General features: G+C 36.6%; 1 protein-coding gene across 1 annotated transcript in view; it reads right to left on the reverse strand.

Annotated features, from left to right (window-relative positions):
• Positions 1–21,145, reverse strand: part of cacna2d3a (calcium channel, voltage-dependent, alpha 2/delta subunit 3a) — a 413,801-nt gene that overhangs the window by 218,005 nt on the left and 174,651 nt on the right. Inside the window, exons 6-9 of the mRNA XM_049485574.1 lie at positions 12,639–12,770; positions 7,730–7,790; positions 7,415–7,565; positions 986–1,060 (exon numbers count right to left, since the gene is read on the reverse strand). Of these exons, the coding sequence (XP_049341531.1) occupies positions 986–1,060; positions 7,415–7,565; positions 7,730–7,790; positions 12,639–12,770 (419 nt within the window). The remainder of the gene's footprint in view (positions 1–985; positions 1,061–7,414; positions 7,566–7,729; positions 7,791–12,638; positions 12,771–21,145) is intronic.

Genomic DNA, 21,145 nt, shown 5'->3' on the forward strand with positions numbered 1-21,145 from the left:
AACAAACTACAGGTGTAAAAATGCCCTTTTATACTCAGCAAATTAAGTACTAATTCAGAAATACTTAAAACCAAGCTGAGATGTATAATGTATAATAAAGTAAAAAAAATACGTTTCCTATATCAAATTTGTCATGCATTCTTTATTCCAGTGTCATATTTTGATTGACACCACTAGGGCAAAGAGGTAAAAAGTGCTAATAAACACCTCTGGGAACTCCTTCCTTCAAGACTGTTGGAAAACTTTTCATTTCAGGTGGCCACCTCTTGAAGCTCATTGTGAGAATGATGCCAAGAGTGTGCAAAGCAGTAATCAGAGCGAAGAGTGGCTATTTTGAAGAATTTAGAATATAAAACATGTTTTCCAGTTATTTTACTTTTTTTTTGTTAAGTACATAAAACTCCACGTGTTCATTCATAGTTTTGATGCCTTCAGTGAGAATCTACAATGTAAATAATCATAAAAATAAAGAAAACACATTGAAAAAGAGAAGGTGTGTCCAAACTTTTGGCCTGTAATTTAAATATAATTGCATTTTACATTTATTATATTGATTATTTTATTTACATGTAAATATCCATTATAAAAACCTGCATCTTAAGAAGAACAAGTGTGATTATTCACAGGTAATCACAGAAAATTGTCATAATCAATCTGATTACATTTTATATCGATTGACACTACTAATATTTATTAGTTTTTTTTTTTTCTACACTTACATAACAAATGTCATGGGTGTTATTTTGTGAGTAAGGCTGAAGCTGTCCAGTGTGCTCATGGCAAGAGAATATGTAGGATGTTCTAGGCTATTCTACCCACCCAGAGTAACCAAAGGCAAATTACAATGTCTTACAAAAACAGTGGCACTTTGACAGTTGCGCCACTCGGGAGGCCTTGAATTGAATTAAGGTTATACAGTGCTGATATATAATGTACGAAAAAACTAGACACACAAACACAAATAACTGAGGAAACATGGACTTACATCTTTGTTGGTGACGTCAGCTTGCACCAGAGTCCCATTGAGGCACGGCTCCACGTAATGAAGCTCCTCGTTGTACTGCACACATTTAAGCAAAAGGGAGGAGAAAACACGACTAATTAAACCAGGCTCATTATTTGCTTCTTTAAATAAAACCTTACTGTTTGTTTACCCTATTTCAACAGTTGCTACAACGCAACCTGTGGCTCGATCCCCGCAGATAATTTGCTAATTTATGCGCGAATGTGTGTACGTCTGACAGCTTTTGAGAGGGAGGGGTGGCTCTATTAAGAGAAAATGAAATACTTGGCATGGTTTTTATTATGTAATCAGATCAGCGTAAGCCACAGAGGACTATTAGCGGTATAAGGATGTCGCTAACAAGAATGGCTAATTATCAGGACACACTGAAACAGTGATTGCCATATGAAAAGGAAAAAAAAAAAGAGGGATAAAAGCCTGGTAGATTACTGCACAAAAAAACAGACGCTAACAATCACACACTGTTAGCTGTTCCTTTGCATTTGTGTATCCATTTAACAGCATTCTCTTATACTGTATACTATGTGTATGTCTAATCTGAAGAGTATCTGTAGAATCGGCTGTTATAGTCTTAAAAGCACAACTGGTAGCCAGCGGCTCATTTGCGCAGAAGCAGCACCAGATCCCGTGTAAGGCATGAGTGCATTCCTTACACTCCTCCATCCTTCCATCCCTCCATCCCCGATAATCAGCCCTTTCTTCCCTCTTCATTTTCTGCATGGCTTCCAGCTCTCCTCTCCCGCCATCTGCGGCTCCACGGCTTAACCCCCCCACTCCACTCCAACGCCACCACCCAACTAACTGCCTGGTTTCTTCTGATAATATTGTTAATTTAATGCATGACTAGAAATTAGACTTCAAAGTAAATGAGAAAACGATGCGGTCCCACCCCGCCATGCCGCGTGTACCGCGGTAATCTCAGTGTAAGGCTACGAGATGCACACTCTCCAACAAGTGCAGAGACACCAGTTGTGCAAGGAAAACACTTGCCTCTGTTCAGTGCACATGAAGAACTATTGTTCAGATCAAAGCCTTCTGACGAAACTATTATTTTGACAGAAGAATGAGCACCGGAGTCTGTCATTGGGCCGTATCGTACACCCAGTGCAAGGCATGTTGCAATGCTCATTGCTATCTTACACCCTGTTAACAGACTACTTTCACGGCTTGCAACCGAACCGTTAACATAGCCTCAGAGTTTAGGAATATATTAACGACCATGGGCATGTTGGACTGGAAACAAAACCACAACAAACAAACCACAACAAACAAACCACAAAGGGTTGCAGACAAAAGTGTAAAACATATAAAACAGGTTCAATACCAGGCAAGTAGAGAGTGTAAGCAGGGGCCTATTTATACTCATAAGTCCAGGTGTGAGCAATCACATTAGCACAATGAGCCGGAACGCTGATGCATCACGTGATCCAGCATGTCTGGAGGGTTGAGCACAGGTATGTCTTGGGAATACTAGAGTCCAAGATAGGCAGACTGACAACATCAGGACTGACAGGTGTGTTCAGGTAAATTTCTGGTGTGTTTTTAGCATGGCAGCATGAAATACAATACAGTGCACCACTGACTGATTTAAATCCTGACAACAGTCAACAGTCAGTCACCCAATCCTATCTTAGCTATGCAGGAGCAAATGTACACTCCTTCTTGTTACACACAAAAACAAATGCACTGCAGAGAACAAAACTAGGTTTTACATCAACAATTAACAGAAGTAAAGAATAAAATAACATTGCTGTTCCCTTTAAAACCAACGTGCCAAAGTCAGAGCACATCTTGGTCTTACAGGGAATGGCAAAAGACACACTGATTGGTTTATGGAGAATTATACAATGCCTTGTGCTCCTTTTGAGCTGCACAAGGCATATTTTTTGTGGCCTTACGATACCAAACACATACTGTCACGCTCTAAATCCAGCTGCACAATGCACAATTGGCCGGTGCACTATACGTAGATCACTAAAATAAGGCCCATCAGACTGTTTCATCTGTCTTTCTGACAACACGTGGTGAAAAAGAAGCTTTTGCTATCGCTAACAAGATTATGATTACGCAATATAAAACAGACTAATGATTTCTGTGAAAAGGAAGCTCGGCAAATTGGCCCGAGACCAAATGGGAAACATTCGAATCCATCAAAGATCATCAAACCGAGATGTGATAATATCATGGCCCGGAGGACGGGTCCAGCACAAAAAAACACTGTTTTGCAAGTCAAATCAGCTCATTCCAATGTGATCTAATTGGCCCAGAATACGACTTGCTGAATTGACAATCCACTTTGAATTGAAAATTAGGAGAAGAAGAATTCTCCTATTCCCCCCCCCCCTTTCAGACACTTTCTCACAGTCATACCTCTCTCACCCATCTCCTGTCTCCATTACTGTCTGCTTCTCTTCTCTGTGACACTCGAAGTCCAATTACTGTGTAATCTCTTCCATTCCTACAACCTTCCTTCCACACAGACATGACAGACCAGACATCTTTATATCTTAAGTGTCAGATGACTTTTAGTTTAGCATATATGCCAACATATTCATCAAATCAGTGACCAGTACCATAATTCTAATAGTGATCTGAATTTTTCTTACTTTTTCTTACTTTAAAAGATTTTGAAATAGTCTATACAGAAATCTGTATTTCTGACAAAAGTGCCAAAGTTTCAAACATACAGTTTACCCATCAGACTGTACAGTTATTCATGGACTAGACTGTAAAGCCAGATTTGGCCAAGTTTGGCCTCCCTATTAATCTTAATCATTTTAGTTCTAAATATTTGGGTGTTTGCAACAGCCCTTTCAGTTTGATATATGTAATAACTGATGGACACAGTAATATTTCAGAATTTAAATGAGGTTTATTGTACTAACAGAAAATGTGCAATATGCATTAAACCAAGATTTGACCAGTGCAAAAGTATGGGCACCCTTATCATTTTATTGATTTGAATCCTCCTAACTACTTTTTACTAAAGCACAAAATTGGTTTGGTAACCTCATTGAGCTTTGAACTTCATAGCCAGGTGTATCCAATCATGAGAAAAGGTATTTAAGGTGGCCAATTGCAAGTTGTTCTCCTATTTGAATCTCCTCTAAAGAGTGGCATCATGGGCTCATCAAAACAACTCTCAAATGATCTAAAAACAAAGATTGTTCAACATAGTTGTTCAGGGGAAGGACACAAAAAGTTGTCTCAGAGATTTAACCTGTCAGTTTCCACTGTGAGGAACATAGTAAGGAAATGGAAGACTACAGGAACAGTTCTTGTTAAGCCCAGAAGTGGCAGGCCAAGAAAAATATCAGAAAGGCAGAGAAGAAGAATGATGAGAACAGTCAAGGACAATCCACAGACCACCTCCAAAGAGCTGCAGCATCATCTTGCTGCAGATGGTGTCACTGTGCATCAGTCAACAATACAGCGCACTTTGCACAAGGAGAAGCTGTATGGGAGAATAATGGGAAAGTGCTTTTGCATACCTCAGGCAGAAATGGCTTCTTTCGCATCACTCTCCCATTCAGCTTATCCTTGTGCAAAGTGCGCTGTATTGTTGACGATGCACAGTGACACCATCTGCAGCAAGATGATGCTGCAGCTCTTTGGAGGTGGTCTGTGGATTGTCCTTGACTGTTCTCACCATTCTTCTTCTCTGCCTTTCTGATATTTTTCTTGACCTGCCACTTCTGGGCTTAACAAGAACTGTTCCTGTGGTCTTCCATTTTTATTCTTAAACTCCGATGCTATTTCGAGTGCAAGAAAGCAAGGCATGAAAATAGACTGTTGACAGGTTGTAAGGTAGTAATGAGCTTCACGATGCACCTTGCACCAGGTGTAAGGTAGGGCCCTTCAACTATTGTCACTGAATCCAATCAAAATCCAGCAAAAGCTGAATAAATGCTGTTTTAATACCCCTATAGTTCTTTTGTCTATATATTACAGATTTTGGCAGTGACTGTACTGAATGTACTCTCTAAATGCTCAAATCAAAGTGTCCCCTTTACTAAAGACTTTCTCACTGTAGTCAGTGAGAGTTCACTATATGTACAGAGTGTGGGTGTAGTAAATTACAGGCTATATAATCGCCTGCAAGTAAGTGTGTTGGCACTAAAGATAGAGACTGCATCAGTGAACAGCAGGTGGTCCACTTAAAGGCTATACAATTGCTCAGCCTACTTCTCAAAAAAAAAAATACTAAGCAATTGTTTTGATAAGAATGAAGTACGTACCATGTGATGGTTTTGTGAATTATATTTTAGTGGAATTTAGTAGAAGATGTTCATAACGGTAGGTATAACTCTATAGATTTGTAGAGGTTTCCATGAAAATCTCCAAAAAATGCAGCCCCATCTGGCACTAACAATCATGCTACACTTAAAATCAATTTTTTGCTTTTCCATCTGATGGTTAATATGAAATTTTGCTCCAGTTGCTGACCCATATCTGCATGATTTTATGCTCTGCAGTGCTGGCACATGTCTGATACTCTGCTAAATACACTGCCTGCCCTAGTGAAAAAAGTAGATTCAAGTATACCATGCAATATTATGCTATAGTGCACTAAAGTGTTTTTGTAGCCACTCTATTATTAATCAGTATGTTCAAAGAGTGCTACAATGGAAAATTGTTTGTACTTTTCTATTATATTTTAACTCAGTATTAAAATGTATATAAGTCTTACTTAAATTGTAACTGCTAATTGTACTTAAATGTACTAAAATGGATCTATTTTAAATATACTTAAGTAACATTTAAACATACTACTTAATGTATGTAACCCATTGTCGCTGTCCAATGAAGAACACTTATCTCCATTTCTGTCTATTTTTAGTTTGCTACATAATTTAAAACGAAAAATTGTCTCTTACACTGGGCCAAAATTTCTTGATAAACGAACTAATAGAAACTCTTCAAAATGAGCTGAAATTAAATTCTTTTTACATTAACTTCCATTGAAACTTTACAAGGTTTTTTCTCTCTCCTGTAAAGTTGCTGTTTTGGAGATAAGTCTTTTTTATTGGACAGCGAGGATATGCTTACAATAAAATTATAATACATTTAATGAGTATTACAACTTAATCACTATTATACACCAGGTATATAAGAAATGTACTGAGAATTGGTGTTACATATATTTACATTAGAGTACAAATATGGCTCGTGTTCCTGTCTTTTGTAAGAAGCACACTTCTTGAGTATTAACTTTGTTGAGTATAAAAATATATTTTAATATATTTTTAATATATTTTAAAATATATGTTACAAATTTACTTTCTATGTTTTATTTGACATTTAAATGTGTTATTCAACACTGTTTCCTGTAATTTAATTATTTATATTTTCCTAATTATAATTACAGAGCATTGTAATACATTTTAACTGTAATACTTAAATATATATATATATTTAAAATTGGCCAATAATGTAGTAAATGTTTAATTTACTTTTTAAAAAGTTGAATGATACATTGTACTTTAAGTGAACTACTGTAACTGTTGTTTTTAACACAACTTGCTAAAAAGGTACAAAAAAGTATATTTGAATATACTGTAAGTATTAGAGTATTATATTGAATAACATTAAACTAAATGTGTACTTCATAGTAAGTCTATTTTTTTAAATACACTATATTGTACTTTTTTAAAAAGTATGATCAAATTTTACTTTCAAATATTTTACGAAAGCATAATATTAATATACTTTTAATATTATTCATATTTTAGGTGAGTACATAAATCTGTTAGTATATTTACAGCATACTTCGACATTTCTCAATATGTTTTAAGTACAATTAAGTATAATTTTTTTACAAACTCTAATATTTTGTTGGACCACCTTTAGTTTTGATTGCAGCATTTTTAATAAGCTTCTGCAATGTCACAAGATTAATTTTATTCCAGTGTTGCTGGATTCATTTTTTACCAAGATCTTGCAGCAGTATTGATGATGGTAGAGTCTGACCACTGCACAAAGCAGCTCTTCTCCATCCAGCACATCCCAAAGATTCTCAGTGAGGTTAAGATCTGGACTCTGTGGTGAACTCTCTCTCAATCCATGTGTGAAAATGATGATCTCATGCTCCCTGAATCACTCTGCACTCTTACACAATACCAGCACCATGAATCCTGACATTGTTCATCTTGGATTATGGCCGTGATCATCAGGGAAGAAAAAATCAATCCATTGATGGAATAACCTGGTCTATATTCAGTATATTCAGGTAGTCAGCTGACCTCATTCTTTCAGCACATACTGTTGCTGAACCTAAACCTGCAGAACAACTGCAGCATCAACCAACCCCACATCATTTACTTACTTAAATCCAAAAAATCTAATTTATGGACCATGCAGTGTGTAAAGTGAACTGTGTTTGATACTCACAGCAATAATATTAAAGAAGTCATCATCTCCCAGTGTGTCTAATATGGAAGAGACTGTCTGTTTAGCGATGGTTAGTCTGAGGCCTTTCATGCTTCCGCTAACGTCCACTAGAATCACCACGTCTTTTGGAGATGTAGCTGCTTGTATGTACCTGTAAAGACAAAAAATAAAGGACAGTAAAAGCTGATGAGTGCGATATCTTTTATCGACCTTTAAATGACATTAAAATACAAGTAGGTCACATTTTAGAATATTATATAAACATAGGATCGTTTATAGGTGGATTGAGTCCCGTCATTAAAAGTATACACTCACCATTTTCGATTTCGACAGTCAAACGCTATTACACCATGTTCATCTGGCGTCCACTTTATACCTGTATAGAAGGGCATAATAAACCATTACTATGATTTTGTGTTACAGTGTGTTGCAAAAGTATTCATACCCCTGTAACATTTTAACATTTTGTCACATCTTTCAACAACAAACTTAAATGCATTTTATTGAGATTTTAAATTGATTTAGACCAACAAAAAGTAGCACATAATTGTAAAGAGTAATGCAAGTGATATATATATATATATATTTTTTTAAGTTTTAAGCAAATTCAAATCTGAAAAATGCTATGTGCAAAAGTATTAAGTCCCCTATATCAGTAATACTTGGTAGATTTTCACTATACCAGCTTTGCGCATCTAGAGACTAAAGAGATTTTTGCTCATTCTTTTTTTTTTAAAAACAGCTCAAGCTCAGCCAGATTGGATGGAGAGTGTCTGTGAACAGCAGTTTTCATGTCTTGCCACAGAAGCTCAATGAGATTTGGGTCTGGACTTTCTAAAACATGAATATTCTTTGATCTAAATCATTCCACTGTAGCTCTGGCTGTATGTTTAGGGTCATTGTCTTGCTGGAAGGTCAAGCTTCTTTTACAGCCTCCAACAGGTTTACTTCCAGGATTGCCCTGCAGGGTTCATACACTTTTTAACCAATACATTTCCATGACTTTTTCAGGACTTTTTCATGGCTTCAAGGCATTTTTTTTCATCAAATAATTTTAAATTAGTACAGTGCAGACATGGACAATAAAACCAAAAATCAACTAAAACTTTCTTAAAAAAAAAAAAAATATTTAAACAATGTTGACACAATCTTTAATACTAAAATGTATGTTCTTTGATCTAATTCCACTGTAGCTCTGGCTGTATGTTTAGGGTCATTGTCTTGCTGGAAGGTCAGTCTTCTTCCCAGTCTCAAGTCTTTTACAGCCTCCAACAGTGTTTCTTCCAGGATTGCTCTGCAGGGTTCATACACTTTTTAACCAATACATTTCCATGACTTTTTCAGGCATTTTTTCTTGATCATACAATTTTAAAATATCAGTACAGACATGGACAATAAAACCAAAAATCAACTAAAACTTTCATAAAAAAAATCTTTAAGCAATGTTGACACAATCTTTAATACGAAAATGTGTATCAAATGCTGAGAGCTCCATTGTGTAGGGCTAAATTACTGAATTAAGTAATTCTGAGCTGACATATTTTTAGCTCAAAATACGTATTTGTAGCTCTCAGTCAATAAATGAAAACACGCGTTTATAGATTGCAAATGTTCATGACTTTCTGGGTATTTTTTTTTTCAAAAATGTATCCAGTCCTTAAAATTGCAATTTTCAAATTCCATGAATTTTCCAGGTTTAATGACCATACAAACCCTGGCCCTGTATTTAGCTTTATCTATCTTCTCATCAACTCTGACCAGTTTTCCTTGTATCTGCTGAAAAAAAACAGCATCCCCACAGCATGATGCTGCCACCACCATGCTTCACAGTGCATACTGCTTTGCATTTAGGCAAAAAGTGGCAAATTGCAAATAGCACTTCTTACGTCTTTCTTTTAACAGTGTTTTTTTTTTATTGCCACTCTTCCATATAGTTGTCCTGTTGACAAATTCTTCCACCTGAGCTGTGGATTTTTGCAGCTCCTCCAGAGTGACCATGGGCCTATTGGCTGCTTCTCTGACCAGTGCTCTCCTTGCTTGCTCTGTCAGTTTGGGTGAACCATTGCCATGTTGTGTAAAATACTCATTTGGGGTTAATTTTTGGATGATGGATTGTGGAGCAGCACTTCTTGGGATGCTTAAAGCTTGGGATATGTTTTTTTTTTTTTTTTTAAACCTAACCCTGCTTTAAACTTCATGATGCTGTTTGTTCACTAGCTGTTCAACAGCTGTATTTATACTGAGACTAAATTACACACAGCTGGAATCTATTAACTAATTAAATTAGGATTTTATTAATTCTACTTTACAGCTATGTGCTACTTTGTGTTGGTCTATCACTTAAAATCTCAATAAAATACACTTATATTGTAATTGTAATGTGACAAAATATGAAAAGTTCAAGAAGTATGAATAATGTATCAAGCCCCTGTATGTGTATGTGAGCCATGCATGCTTGTTTATGGAATACAAAACTACAAAAACAATCTAACTAGCCTTCAAGACATTGAGCTGTCCTCACTGAACCGGCACACCCACCTCTTTCTCTCTATCTAACAGCCGTCACTCAATCTGACTAAAGCCTCTCAGCTTGCCTGGCTACCATGATGTCTAGAGGGAGACAGGTCTAGCCAAGCTAATTACACTCAGGGTGTGTCCCACCTCTCTGACTGTCACTCACATGATCACTCTCACACACACACACACACACACACACAATACAAGCCTAAAATTACAATTACAAACTAAATGAATCTTTGAAATGCAACTGGCATCACAGATATTTACCAAAACATACTTAAAATAAATTGCTTTTTGCTTAAAGCCACATTAAATGTCAGAAATTTAATTTTAAAAGTCTCATTCCATCGTTTTTTCATTCATTTTAAAATGTCTAGTTATGGTCTCCAGTATGAATGAATGTCATGTGAGCTTTTTTTATAATCCAGTATAACCCTGCTTTAGTCCGATGGAGGAGTGGGTGGGGAAGAACGATAGGATTCTGGCTCATGAATATTCAAACATGCAAAAAAGATTGCCTCTGATTGGCTGACAGCACTGCAAGGCAGTGAATCTAGCTGCCTCTTCTCTATAGTCAAATTTATAGGCAGCTCTAAGGGTGCACTCACACTAGGCACAGTTCAGTTAAATTTTGCTGGAGTACGGTTCTGCCCCCTCCCCACTGGCCTGCACTCACACTGAGTTTAAACAATCCGTGCCCAAGCATTCTTAAGTCATTACTCATTGCTCAGTGGGCGAGTCGGTGTTGTGCCAAATTCAACACCCCTGCCATGAAAAGCACCCTCTCTCAGAAGTGTGTACACACCATCTTTGCGATAAAAGCGGAGATAATCTGCTTTAACTTACTTAGAAATACGAGCTTAATGTCACAGTTATGTCAAGCATGGTTACATATAAAGCGCAACACCGCTATGTTTGTTTACAAGAATACAGTATCACTGACATCATCTTGGTCCGTGCTCAGGCACAGATCACGCTCACATTGCAAGCACGCCGTGCCCGAGTCCAAGTTCAGTGTACTGTGCCTGGGCATGGTTCAGAAAGCCGTCCATTGGGTGGGTTAACTGTGCCCAGGCACGGCATGAACTAGGGGTGTCACAATTCTCTAAATCCTCGATTTGATTTTATTTCCAATTTTAGCGTCAAGATTCGATTCTCAATTTTCTTTTTCCTTTTTTTTTACAGCAGAGAGGCCTATGCCAGTTTTAGATTAGTCTATGGTCAGTTATTGGTTTGATTCATCAAATTTACAGTCTCTTATTTCAAAAGGTGGGAAGTGATATAAGTGATGCAAAGTGACACAAGTGATCTGTAATACACCACATTAGGCACTAATGGTCAAATTTAAATAATTTAATTAAAATATATATGTAATGCCATCTAGTGGCTTTTTTTGGTAGCAGCAGTGTGCACTATTAAAACAGCAATTGTGCAACATAAAATAAATAATAAAAGCTTAAACGGAGGGATCGTCGATCATTTTTTTTACTTCGATGCTCGAGACCATGCCATCATTTTGATCGATTTCGATAAAATATCCAAATCGTGACACCTCTAGCATGAACTGCCTAGCGTGAGTACACCCTTAGAGTCTCTGTAAAACACGAAAATCCACCGGAGATCCTATATAAACCTATAGTTACTTAACCAAGATAGTTAGCTAGCATAGTAACAAGTGCAAACCGTGTTCTTGCATTGATTTAATGATTGAATTATACAACACTGTAATAATGGGAAGCTCTAAATACTCATTATCTAGTAAGAATTATATCAGAGAAAAAAATAAGATGTATTGCCTTGAAATTATATAATTTAACTTTAATTTAACTATGATTTAATTTTTTGAAGTGTTGCAGTTTTACATTTTAAATTATACCAGGGGAAGTTCTAAATACTCATCAATTAGTTAATTTACCCACTGTTTACTTTTGTTGGGAAAAATCACTGGTGGAATTCACCGGAGATCACGATGCACGCCTTTAGTTACTTACACAATTTAGCTAACTAGCTAGTGTAGACAGAACTATTTCATTTATTTTTATGAGTAAATAACAGATAATGTGATAATGGGAAGCTCTACATAATTTATTAATTAGCTAATTTACACTGTTTACTGAACTCTGCTTTTAACCAAAATATGGCTTGAATTCTAGGTACCTCATTTGTAAAAGACCATTGGGTCATAGCACAACAATTATAAATGCTCTAAACATACACCTACCTATTTTTGATGTGTTATTTGCACAAATAATACAGGATCAAACTTGTTCTGAACTTGTTAGCTCCTTTCTGATGAGATGGTGTTTGCTGCCTGGCTTCAGTTCTGCCTGTGGGCGGTCGCGAGCCAACGTGGGCGGGGCCATGAATATTAATTTACGGTTAATGTAGACATGGTGCTTTTTACTGACCGATTGATCATTTTTCGGAACATTTTCTTTTACTAACTACTGCAGACAAAGGAGGTTAAGATGTGCAGCCTGTATATACAATATACACAATATAGTATTTCACAAAGAACAAAAAAAGTAGATTTTGGCAGAAGGAGACCTTTAAACTACAGCTTAATACTGATTACTGTTATACTGCCCAACCCTCAACTGCACACACATCTAGTGGTAAATGCCAGGAGGAGAATGCTGGGTGAATGTACAGTAGGTTAGGGTCTTGCTTGTCTTTCTCTGAACAGATGTAACTCTTAATTCACCTGGATACTGTCTGAAGAAGCCCTTAGCACTGCCAAAGTACTGCCAGATGAGGGACGGGTCTCTCTCGAAATTATCCACAAAGACCTTATTCAGAGCTTCTGACCAGTACACTCCATTCACTATAGCTGAGTCTGTAGAGAAAGAGAGTGAGAGAGAGAAAGAGAGAAAGAGAGAGAGAGAGAGAGAGAGAGAGAGAGAGAGAGAGGGTTAGTTCACAAAAACAACAACGTAACAGTTATGTAACAGATTTTACACCATTATTACTCTGACTCATAGGTACAATCATTCACACACACACACACACACACACACACACAAACACACACACACACACACACACACACACAAACACTCAAATATGTTATTTCTGCTTCTTTACAGCTTTCAAATAATATGTACACACCTGAGAATCCTAAGGGAAAAAAGTAGAAAGAAAATGATTTGTAGATTGGTCTAAATAAACTGATGCTGGTCTAAAACATTTAGTAAGCATTTTAATAAATTAATTTACAGATTTGAAATTAAAAATATCCTTGTCTCAAAAGGACTAATCAAAATATATGTAAATTGAGATATAAATACTTAAATTAAGCCACAAAAAACTGGGGTGAGCCAATGGGGTGAGTATATTTTTCTTGGTAAGATTTCTTAATATATATATATAATCATAAAGTATTAACATGACTTAAATCAAGCAAAAATCCCTTGTTTTGTGGCTTTAAATTTGTATATAAGAATCAGAATAAAATTCTAAATAATGTTTCTGAATAAGATCATTATTCTTAAAATATATTGCATTCTTAATATACAGGGGTTGGACAATGAAACTGAAACACCTGGTTTTAGACCACAATAATTTATTGTGGTGACGGACAGTTCTGGTGGAAACAGGAGAGTTGAGGTGCACATTGAATTCTGCCGTGATTTGGGCAGCCGTGGTTTTATGTTTTTTGGATACAATCAGGGTTAGCACCCGAACATCCCTTTCAGACAGCTTCCTCTTACAGCGTCCACAGTTAATCCTGTTGGATGTGGTTCATTTTTCTTAGTGGTATGCTGACATTACCCTGGATACCGTGGCTCTTGATACATCACAAAGACTTGCTGTCTTGATCACAGATGCTCCAGCAAGACATGCACCATATTTTAAGAGCAAAACTGTGCTCTTACTCTGCTAATTGAACCTTCACACTCTGCTCTTACTGGTGCAATGTGCAGTTAATGAAGATTGGACACCAGACTGCTCCAATTTAGCCATGAAATCTCCCACATTAACATGACAGCTGTTTTAGTTTCATTGTCCAACCCCAAAATTTCAGACATCTATTATCTGTTTTTTTTTTCTAATCACCCCTGTATTTCTAAATGTAAAAATGCATCATCACGGCTGGAATTACTGCAGCTTAATGGGGGGTTGCTCTTTGTTATAAACCAATTCACTCTCTTTCTATAGGGATTTGGATCTTGTCTTACATAGACATAATGTAGATGAAACTCTGCACAGCTTGAATTAATGGTTAATTAATATGTGGTATGATGCAATTGTGACTTTGAGAAGGCTATAAACTCCAACACCCACCAGCCCCCCCACCCCATGTTATGTTACTTTTCAGTTTATTTTTGGTTTAAAATATTATAAGCTTTAAATATGTTTTTTTTTATTTAAAGTGAGAACTTAAAAGCATGCTATCATTCTCTTACTGCTCAAACTCTGTGTTTACATGTTGGTTTTTGGTAAAAAAAAAAAAAAAAAAACACTGTTGCCATGGTGATAACATTACTAGAATAGCAGTGGCTTCCCTGTGTGTGGGACGGTGTGTGTGGCACTATTTTATCATTAAAAGCATTTGAAATGCATGCTCATGTATCTGATTGTGTGTTTTCACTGAATGGTGAGTGTTATTACTCAGAAGAAAAAAACTAACAATTTATTACACCACTCTAGTACTTCATCACTGCGAGTGCTGGGCGATATAACCTCAAATAAATATTGCAAAAAACATTAACATTTTACCTTGATTGCATTCTTTAATAAATGTTGAAATCTGGAAAATCGAACAATAACAATAACAAAAACAATAGTTTTTTTTTTTAAGGAGTGCATTACACAGCACTATACTGAAGATCACTACTCTTACCATGATTATTTCGAATCGAGTGAGGACACAAAAAATTATGAGTTTCTTTGATTTTACCAAATTGAAAACCTCTAGAATATAATCAAGAGTCAAATGGATGATCACAAGCCATCAAACCAAACTAAACTGCTTGAATTTTTGCACCAGGAGTAAAGCAGCATAAAGTTATCCAAAAGCAGTGTGTAAGACTGGTGGAGGAGAACATGCCAAGGTGCATAAAAACTGTGATTAAAAACCAGGGTTATTCCACCAAATATTGATTTCTGAACTCTTAAAACTTTATGAATATGAACTTGTTTTCTTTGCATTATTTGAGGTCTGAAAGCTCTGCATTTATTTCTTTATTTTCTGCAAATAAATGCTCTAAATGACAAGATTTTTATTTGGAATTTGGAAGAAACCCTGTCCGTAGTTTATGGAATAAAACAACAATGTTCATTTTACTCACAAAATCAGAGAAACTGATTCAGAAACTGGTCTCTTATTAAAACAGAAAAAGTGGTCTCTTATTTATTTATTTTTTATTTTTTTCAAAGCTGTGTAAGTGCTAATGGGAATCCAATGCATTTTTTGACTAGCTATTTTTGGTTGCCAGATATACAGTAAATGCAGCCACAAATTCTACTAAATCACAGGAAGAAACACACAGCTAACAATAACACACACACACACACACTCAGTGTTCCATTTCTGTCTAGATTTACAGGACTGGATTGGATTGATTCTTTTTTTCCCTGCATCCCATATATCCAGCTTTTTCTTCTGATCAGTTAAACTAATCCACCTGCCCAACTGCCTACAGTCTCTGAATCTCTGATTATCATGTAAAGAGAGAGTTTGTGTGGATGAACAGAGCCAGATAGAGAGAGAGAGAGAGAGAGAGAGAGAGAAGAAATGAAAATGAATAAGGCTGTAGATATGAATAGAAAATGAAACAGAAACATGATAGCTGTGCTGCAGCTTCGAGTCCAATCTCCATGCTAAAGGAGTGCTATGAATCTCATTGGCTGAGCCAGGGTCACAACACATCAGCCAGCAGTTATTCAAAGATTTTACAGGAAGTGGGAGAGAATAGAAGGAGAATTCAGAGAGAGGAAAGTGCTATATATACAGTATAGATGATAGTGATGATTTAAAAAAAATGACATATCAAATAAACTGAGGAAAATAATTTAGAAAAATAGAAATAAATCAGTAAAACACACCATAAACTACATATTTAGGATGAGTTTAATACTTTTACTCTGATATATTGTTTGTGTGCTGCATCGTTACTTATAAAAAAAATATACAAAACATATTAGGAATCATTCTTAACCCATATTATTACTAAACTCAGAGTGGTAGGTGATCTGCATTGGGTTCACTGGGTTTGATGAAGCTGCTCATCATGGGGTGAATCAAGAGTGAATCAAGCTGATCTTATAAGACGACCTCACTGCTTCTGTTCTGCCTTTAACTCTGAGAACTTTACACTGATTTCTGTAATAACTACACTAATAACACAGTACTGTACTTTTACTTTCAGTACTTCACTACTACTTTGTACTATAAACTACTTACACAAAAGTCCAGACATGTATAAAGTACTAAAAAACAAGTAACTTAATAAGTAGAAGCTCAAGTGTTCTTCACTCTAAAAAAACAGAGGTACGATATCATTTTTGTACTCAAAGGTACACTTTTCATAATTGTACCATCAAAGGAACAGTATTGGTCTTTACAGGGTCAGATTTGTTCCCTCTGAAGTACAAAGTCTTTTCTAACAGCAAGAAGTACAAATTTGTACTTTGTAAATTTGTAACCTGCAGCCAAAAGGTACATTCAGTATTCTGTATCACTGCACTGATAAACAATATATACTTTAATTGCACATGTTTTATTTGAAAGCCAGACAATTTTGGATCATCAAGTTTTAGTGCCATGTTTATTTGATGACAATGTTTATAATTTTTATAATCTTTACTGGCACAAAAACCATGGGTACAAAAAAAGACTTTCACTGAAAGTAAAAGGTACAGCCCCAGCTACAAGCTTTGTACTCTTTTAAGTACAAATCTGTACTTACTTTTCTTAGTGTGTTTAAGCTCCACACGTAAGGATTCAAAGAGATTCAAATTTTATTCTATTTAAGTTACTTGTACTTTTACTTAAGTCTGGATCTTTAGTACTTTATACAGCTCTGGAAAAAAATAAGAGACCACTTTAGTTTCTGAATCCGTTTCTCTGATTTTTTTTTGATATTCATAGTTTTATGTTTGAGTAAAATGAATATAGTTGTTTTATTGTTTCAATTACGAACAACTCTTCTCCCAAATTCCAAATAAAAATATTGTCATTTATTAGAGCATTTAGTTGCAGAAAATGAAAAATGTCTGAAGTGACTTAAAAAAAAAAGATGCAGAGCTTTTAGACCTCAAATAATGCAAAGAAAACAAGTTCATATTCATAAAGTTTTAAGAGTTCAGAAATCAATATTTAGTTGAATAACCCTGGTTTTTAATCAGAGTTTTCATGCATCTTGGCATGTTCTCCTCCACCAGTCTTACACACTGCTTTTGGATAACTCTATGCCACTTCTGTGGCAAAGATTCAAGCAAAAAAATTCAGCTTGGTTTGATGCACTGCAAAAAACTAAACCTTAGGAAGTAAAGGAGACTTATTTTCTTTTCTTATAAGATCTTTTTGTCTTACTAAGCATTGTGTAAGTGTTAGATTATTTTGCTTATTTTAGGGATAATTGATTAATTAATTAATCATTCTTACTTAGAATTTGTACCTTATTTTAAGTCATTTGAACTCAAAATAAGCACAATCAAGCAACAATCAAGTTATTCTGATTCTTGTGTCCAAAAACAGTAACTTTTTTGCTTGATTTAGGTGTTACTTCACTCATTTTGATACTGTGCCATTGCTTTTTGTAAGAAATCTTACTAAGAAGATGTTGCTTACCCCATTGCCAGTTTTTTTTTTTTTTGTTGCTTAAAATACATATATTTGTCTTAATTTGAATATTTGTTGTCTAGTTTTTGCCAATGGATTTGTTGCAGTGTGGCTTGTGATCATTCATCTTCCTCTTGATTATATTCCAGAGGTTTTCAATTTGGTAAATCAAAGAAACTCATCATTTTAAAGTGGTCTCTTATTTTTTTATTATGCACTGGTCCTGACCCTTCCTGTGTCGGGGGTATTACAATGATCGGAGGTCCAAGCACAGCAAAATTGGGAAGAAAAGTGTGTGAGATCAGCCTGCTTCTCTTTATACACACCTTTCTTTATTCGACAGTTTTTTCATATCATTCATTACAGTGATTGGGGACAATGATTTAAAACTTCAAGCACATTTTGATATGATGAGAATGGAGAGAGACAGACAGGCAGGCAGACAGACAGACAGGACGACTTATTGGCTGCGCTCCACAGAATTTCCCAAATGAGAAATACACTCTTTTATTTAAGCCTAAATTGCTCCACTAAATGGCAGCAGTAATGTCCCATATCAAATTTGGGCATGATAGTGGAATGGTGAATTAGCAGATTTATGTTTTATGTATTTTACAGAAGGGGCCAATTTATATGGGTTCTTATTCAATAAGAAAAATATGAACACCAGCTACACATCTGACAAAATGTCCAGCAGACTAAAGTGCTGCCACTATGGTTGAGAGTTTGCTGGTTCAAATCCCGGTCATGCAGCTTGCCATCAGCTGCTGAAGACCCAAGAGAGCACAATTGGCCTTGCTCTCTCTGGGTGGGTAGATGACGCTCTTTCCTCTCATTACTGCAAAGGGTGATGTCGATCAGCACAAGCTACGTCTGTGAGCTGATGTATAAGAACCGAGTCGCTGCGCTTTCCTCCGAGCTCGGCAATGCTACAGCAATCAACAGCAGTTCTAAAAGAGGCGGAGTCTGACTTCACATGTGTCAAAGGAGGTGTGTGCTAGTCTTCACACTTCTTGTGTTGTGGCATCACCAGTGATGGAGGATATACAGCTGAGTAGCAGCTGAATGGGTGGAACAATTGGCTGCACAAATTGGGGACAAAAATGGGAGAAAAACAGATTTTTTTTAAAAAACATCTTAGGGCTGAAAGAAACTAATGCAGTGTACACAGAAACTACGCAAGAAGCAATGTTCACATTCTTATCGGTTACTTTCTAATGTTTCTATCTAGAAGACTAAATGTTTTTTTTTTTGTTTTGTTTTCCCACTAGAGGGCAGGTAAGGGTTCTACCTCTGATTTAGCTCAACCAGAGCAGGAGTGAGCAATAACTACAGTTGGGGAGATCATTATATCATCATTATATCATCAGTCAGGTTCACTATTTGCACAGAGGCACATTTTTTCACACACAGTATTGCAGTGGCGTGCAGTGAATATAGTGGGTATCTCTTCTGCAAACCATTGCGACACATAGATAAAAATTATAATAACTACATAATCTCTGTCTTGACTTAATTAAATAAAATTAACAAACATTAATAGCCCACAAATACAGCTACAAACCACAAACGTGTACAATAGACCCAACAATCAATGCTTAACTTTCCTACAAGTACAGCCGTTCAACAAATATCACTCATTTGTATGTCTACAGTACACCAGGGCAGCCAAAACATTAGGTACACACAAAAACTCACCAGTCAGGCGGCCTTTTATTGTGAATTAGCTTCACATTGAAGAACAGCCTTTAAAAAGGTTTTTAATATGATGTGACACAATATCTGTCTTATTTGCAGCCGCACTTCCATGATAGTTCTCTAACTATTGAATTAGTCCAGCATGAGCTCCGTTTATGACTAAGCGACGCGTAACACCTTCAACACAGCGCTGAGAAGGGGTTACACAGCCATGGCCCCGCCCCCGGAGTGAAAATCATTAATCTGATTGGTTAGATTGTCCTACGACTTTGCTAATAGCCTCATTACTACACCTTTCTCAAAATCAGGAGAAGGGTCCACGAGCAGACACAAGGGGGCAGAAGCCATTTTAAAAAGCTTTGATTGGTCAGTACCTCTGTTAGTCAGATAAGAAAACAGACTAATGCTTTAAATTAGTTGCTGTTTTTTTATTTTTGTTAATTTATCAAATAAATTCTTACACTTACAATAACTATAATGTATTTCCTGCTTAAATATTATGTAATTATTTACATGCATTTATTGTCGCCTCTTCTCTGAAGGGTTAGAAGGGCCTCACTGCACACCACTGCAGTATTGGTATCGACAATAGAGAGCACTGGCACAGTTACTGATCATGCACATGTGCACCTTTAGACAATGCTTTACTGAAGCAAGTATTTTCTGCATTATGGCATTGTGCCCATGATAAGCGTAACTGCATGTTCTATCTTTGTTTTTTCCACATGTTCAGAGGCCTTCCTGACAAAGCATCCCCAAACCTGTATTAGCCCTGAGGAACCTGAATACCACAAATAGTGCTAACAGCACATCCTAACTCAATCAATCAATCAATCAATCAACCTTTGTTAAAGCTCGGAGTACATTAAGTTTGTTTTCTTTCTTCTTTTTTTGGTCCTTTCTGTTCCTGTCTTGTGTTCTTTTTTTTTTCAATTTCTTTTCCCATTTTCTTCCCAGTTTACACGGCCAATTACCCAACCCAGTCACTACGACTGCCCCTATTACTAGTGATGCCCCAACATACCAGGAGGGTGAAGACTAACACATGCTTCCTCTGATACATGTGAAGTCAGCCAACACTTCTTTTCGAGCTGCTGCTGATGCAGCATTGCAGAGCAGCATCACAGGACACTAGGAGGAAAGCGCAGAGAGTTGGTTCTGATACATCAGCTCACAGACGCCTTGTGCTGCAGACATCACCCTAGGAGTGATGTGGGGAGAGAGCGCCATCTACCCACCTGGAGGGAGCAGGGTCAACAGTGCTCCCCCTAAGCGCCGGCAGCTTGATGGCAAAGCTGCATGACTGGGGGTTCAAACCCTGTCTTGTGTTCTTAATTGTCTTCTCTTTTCTGCTTCTTTTCCTAGCAATGTGCTCTTTCAAAAGTTTTCCCACCTGTGTCTTATTTGTAACCCCGCCCCCTCGTTACCTTTCTCAGGTGTACCTTATCTGTGTCTACAGACTTCAATTTTTTTCCTTTGCTCTCTGTTGTGCTTTTTGTCCCACTATTGTGCTTTGGTTGATTTTTCATTATTTTTGGTTCAAAGAGCAGTAAGTTGACATGAGTGACACTCTGAAACCGTGCGACCATCCACCAAAATGCTCTGCAACGTGCTTTCTGGCGTTGACCAATAGCCATGATTGTCAGATTATTTGCTTCTCCTCCACAATGACCCACAATCTCATGCAAGGACGTGATTGGTCAGGGACTAACGTGTAGTGTTATCAG

This window comes from Astyanax mexicanus, chromosome 12 (assembly GCF_023375975.1).
Source record: "Astyanax mexicanus isolate ESR-SI-001 chromosome 12, AstMex3_surface, whole genome shotgun sequence".
NCBI lineage: Eukaryota > Metazoa > Chordata > Actinopteri > Characiformes > Acestrorhamphidae > Astyanax > Astyanax mexicanus.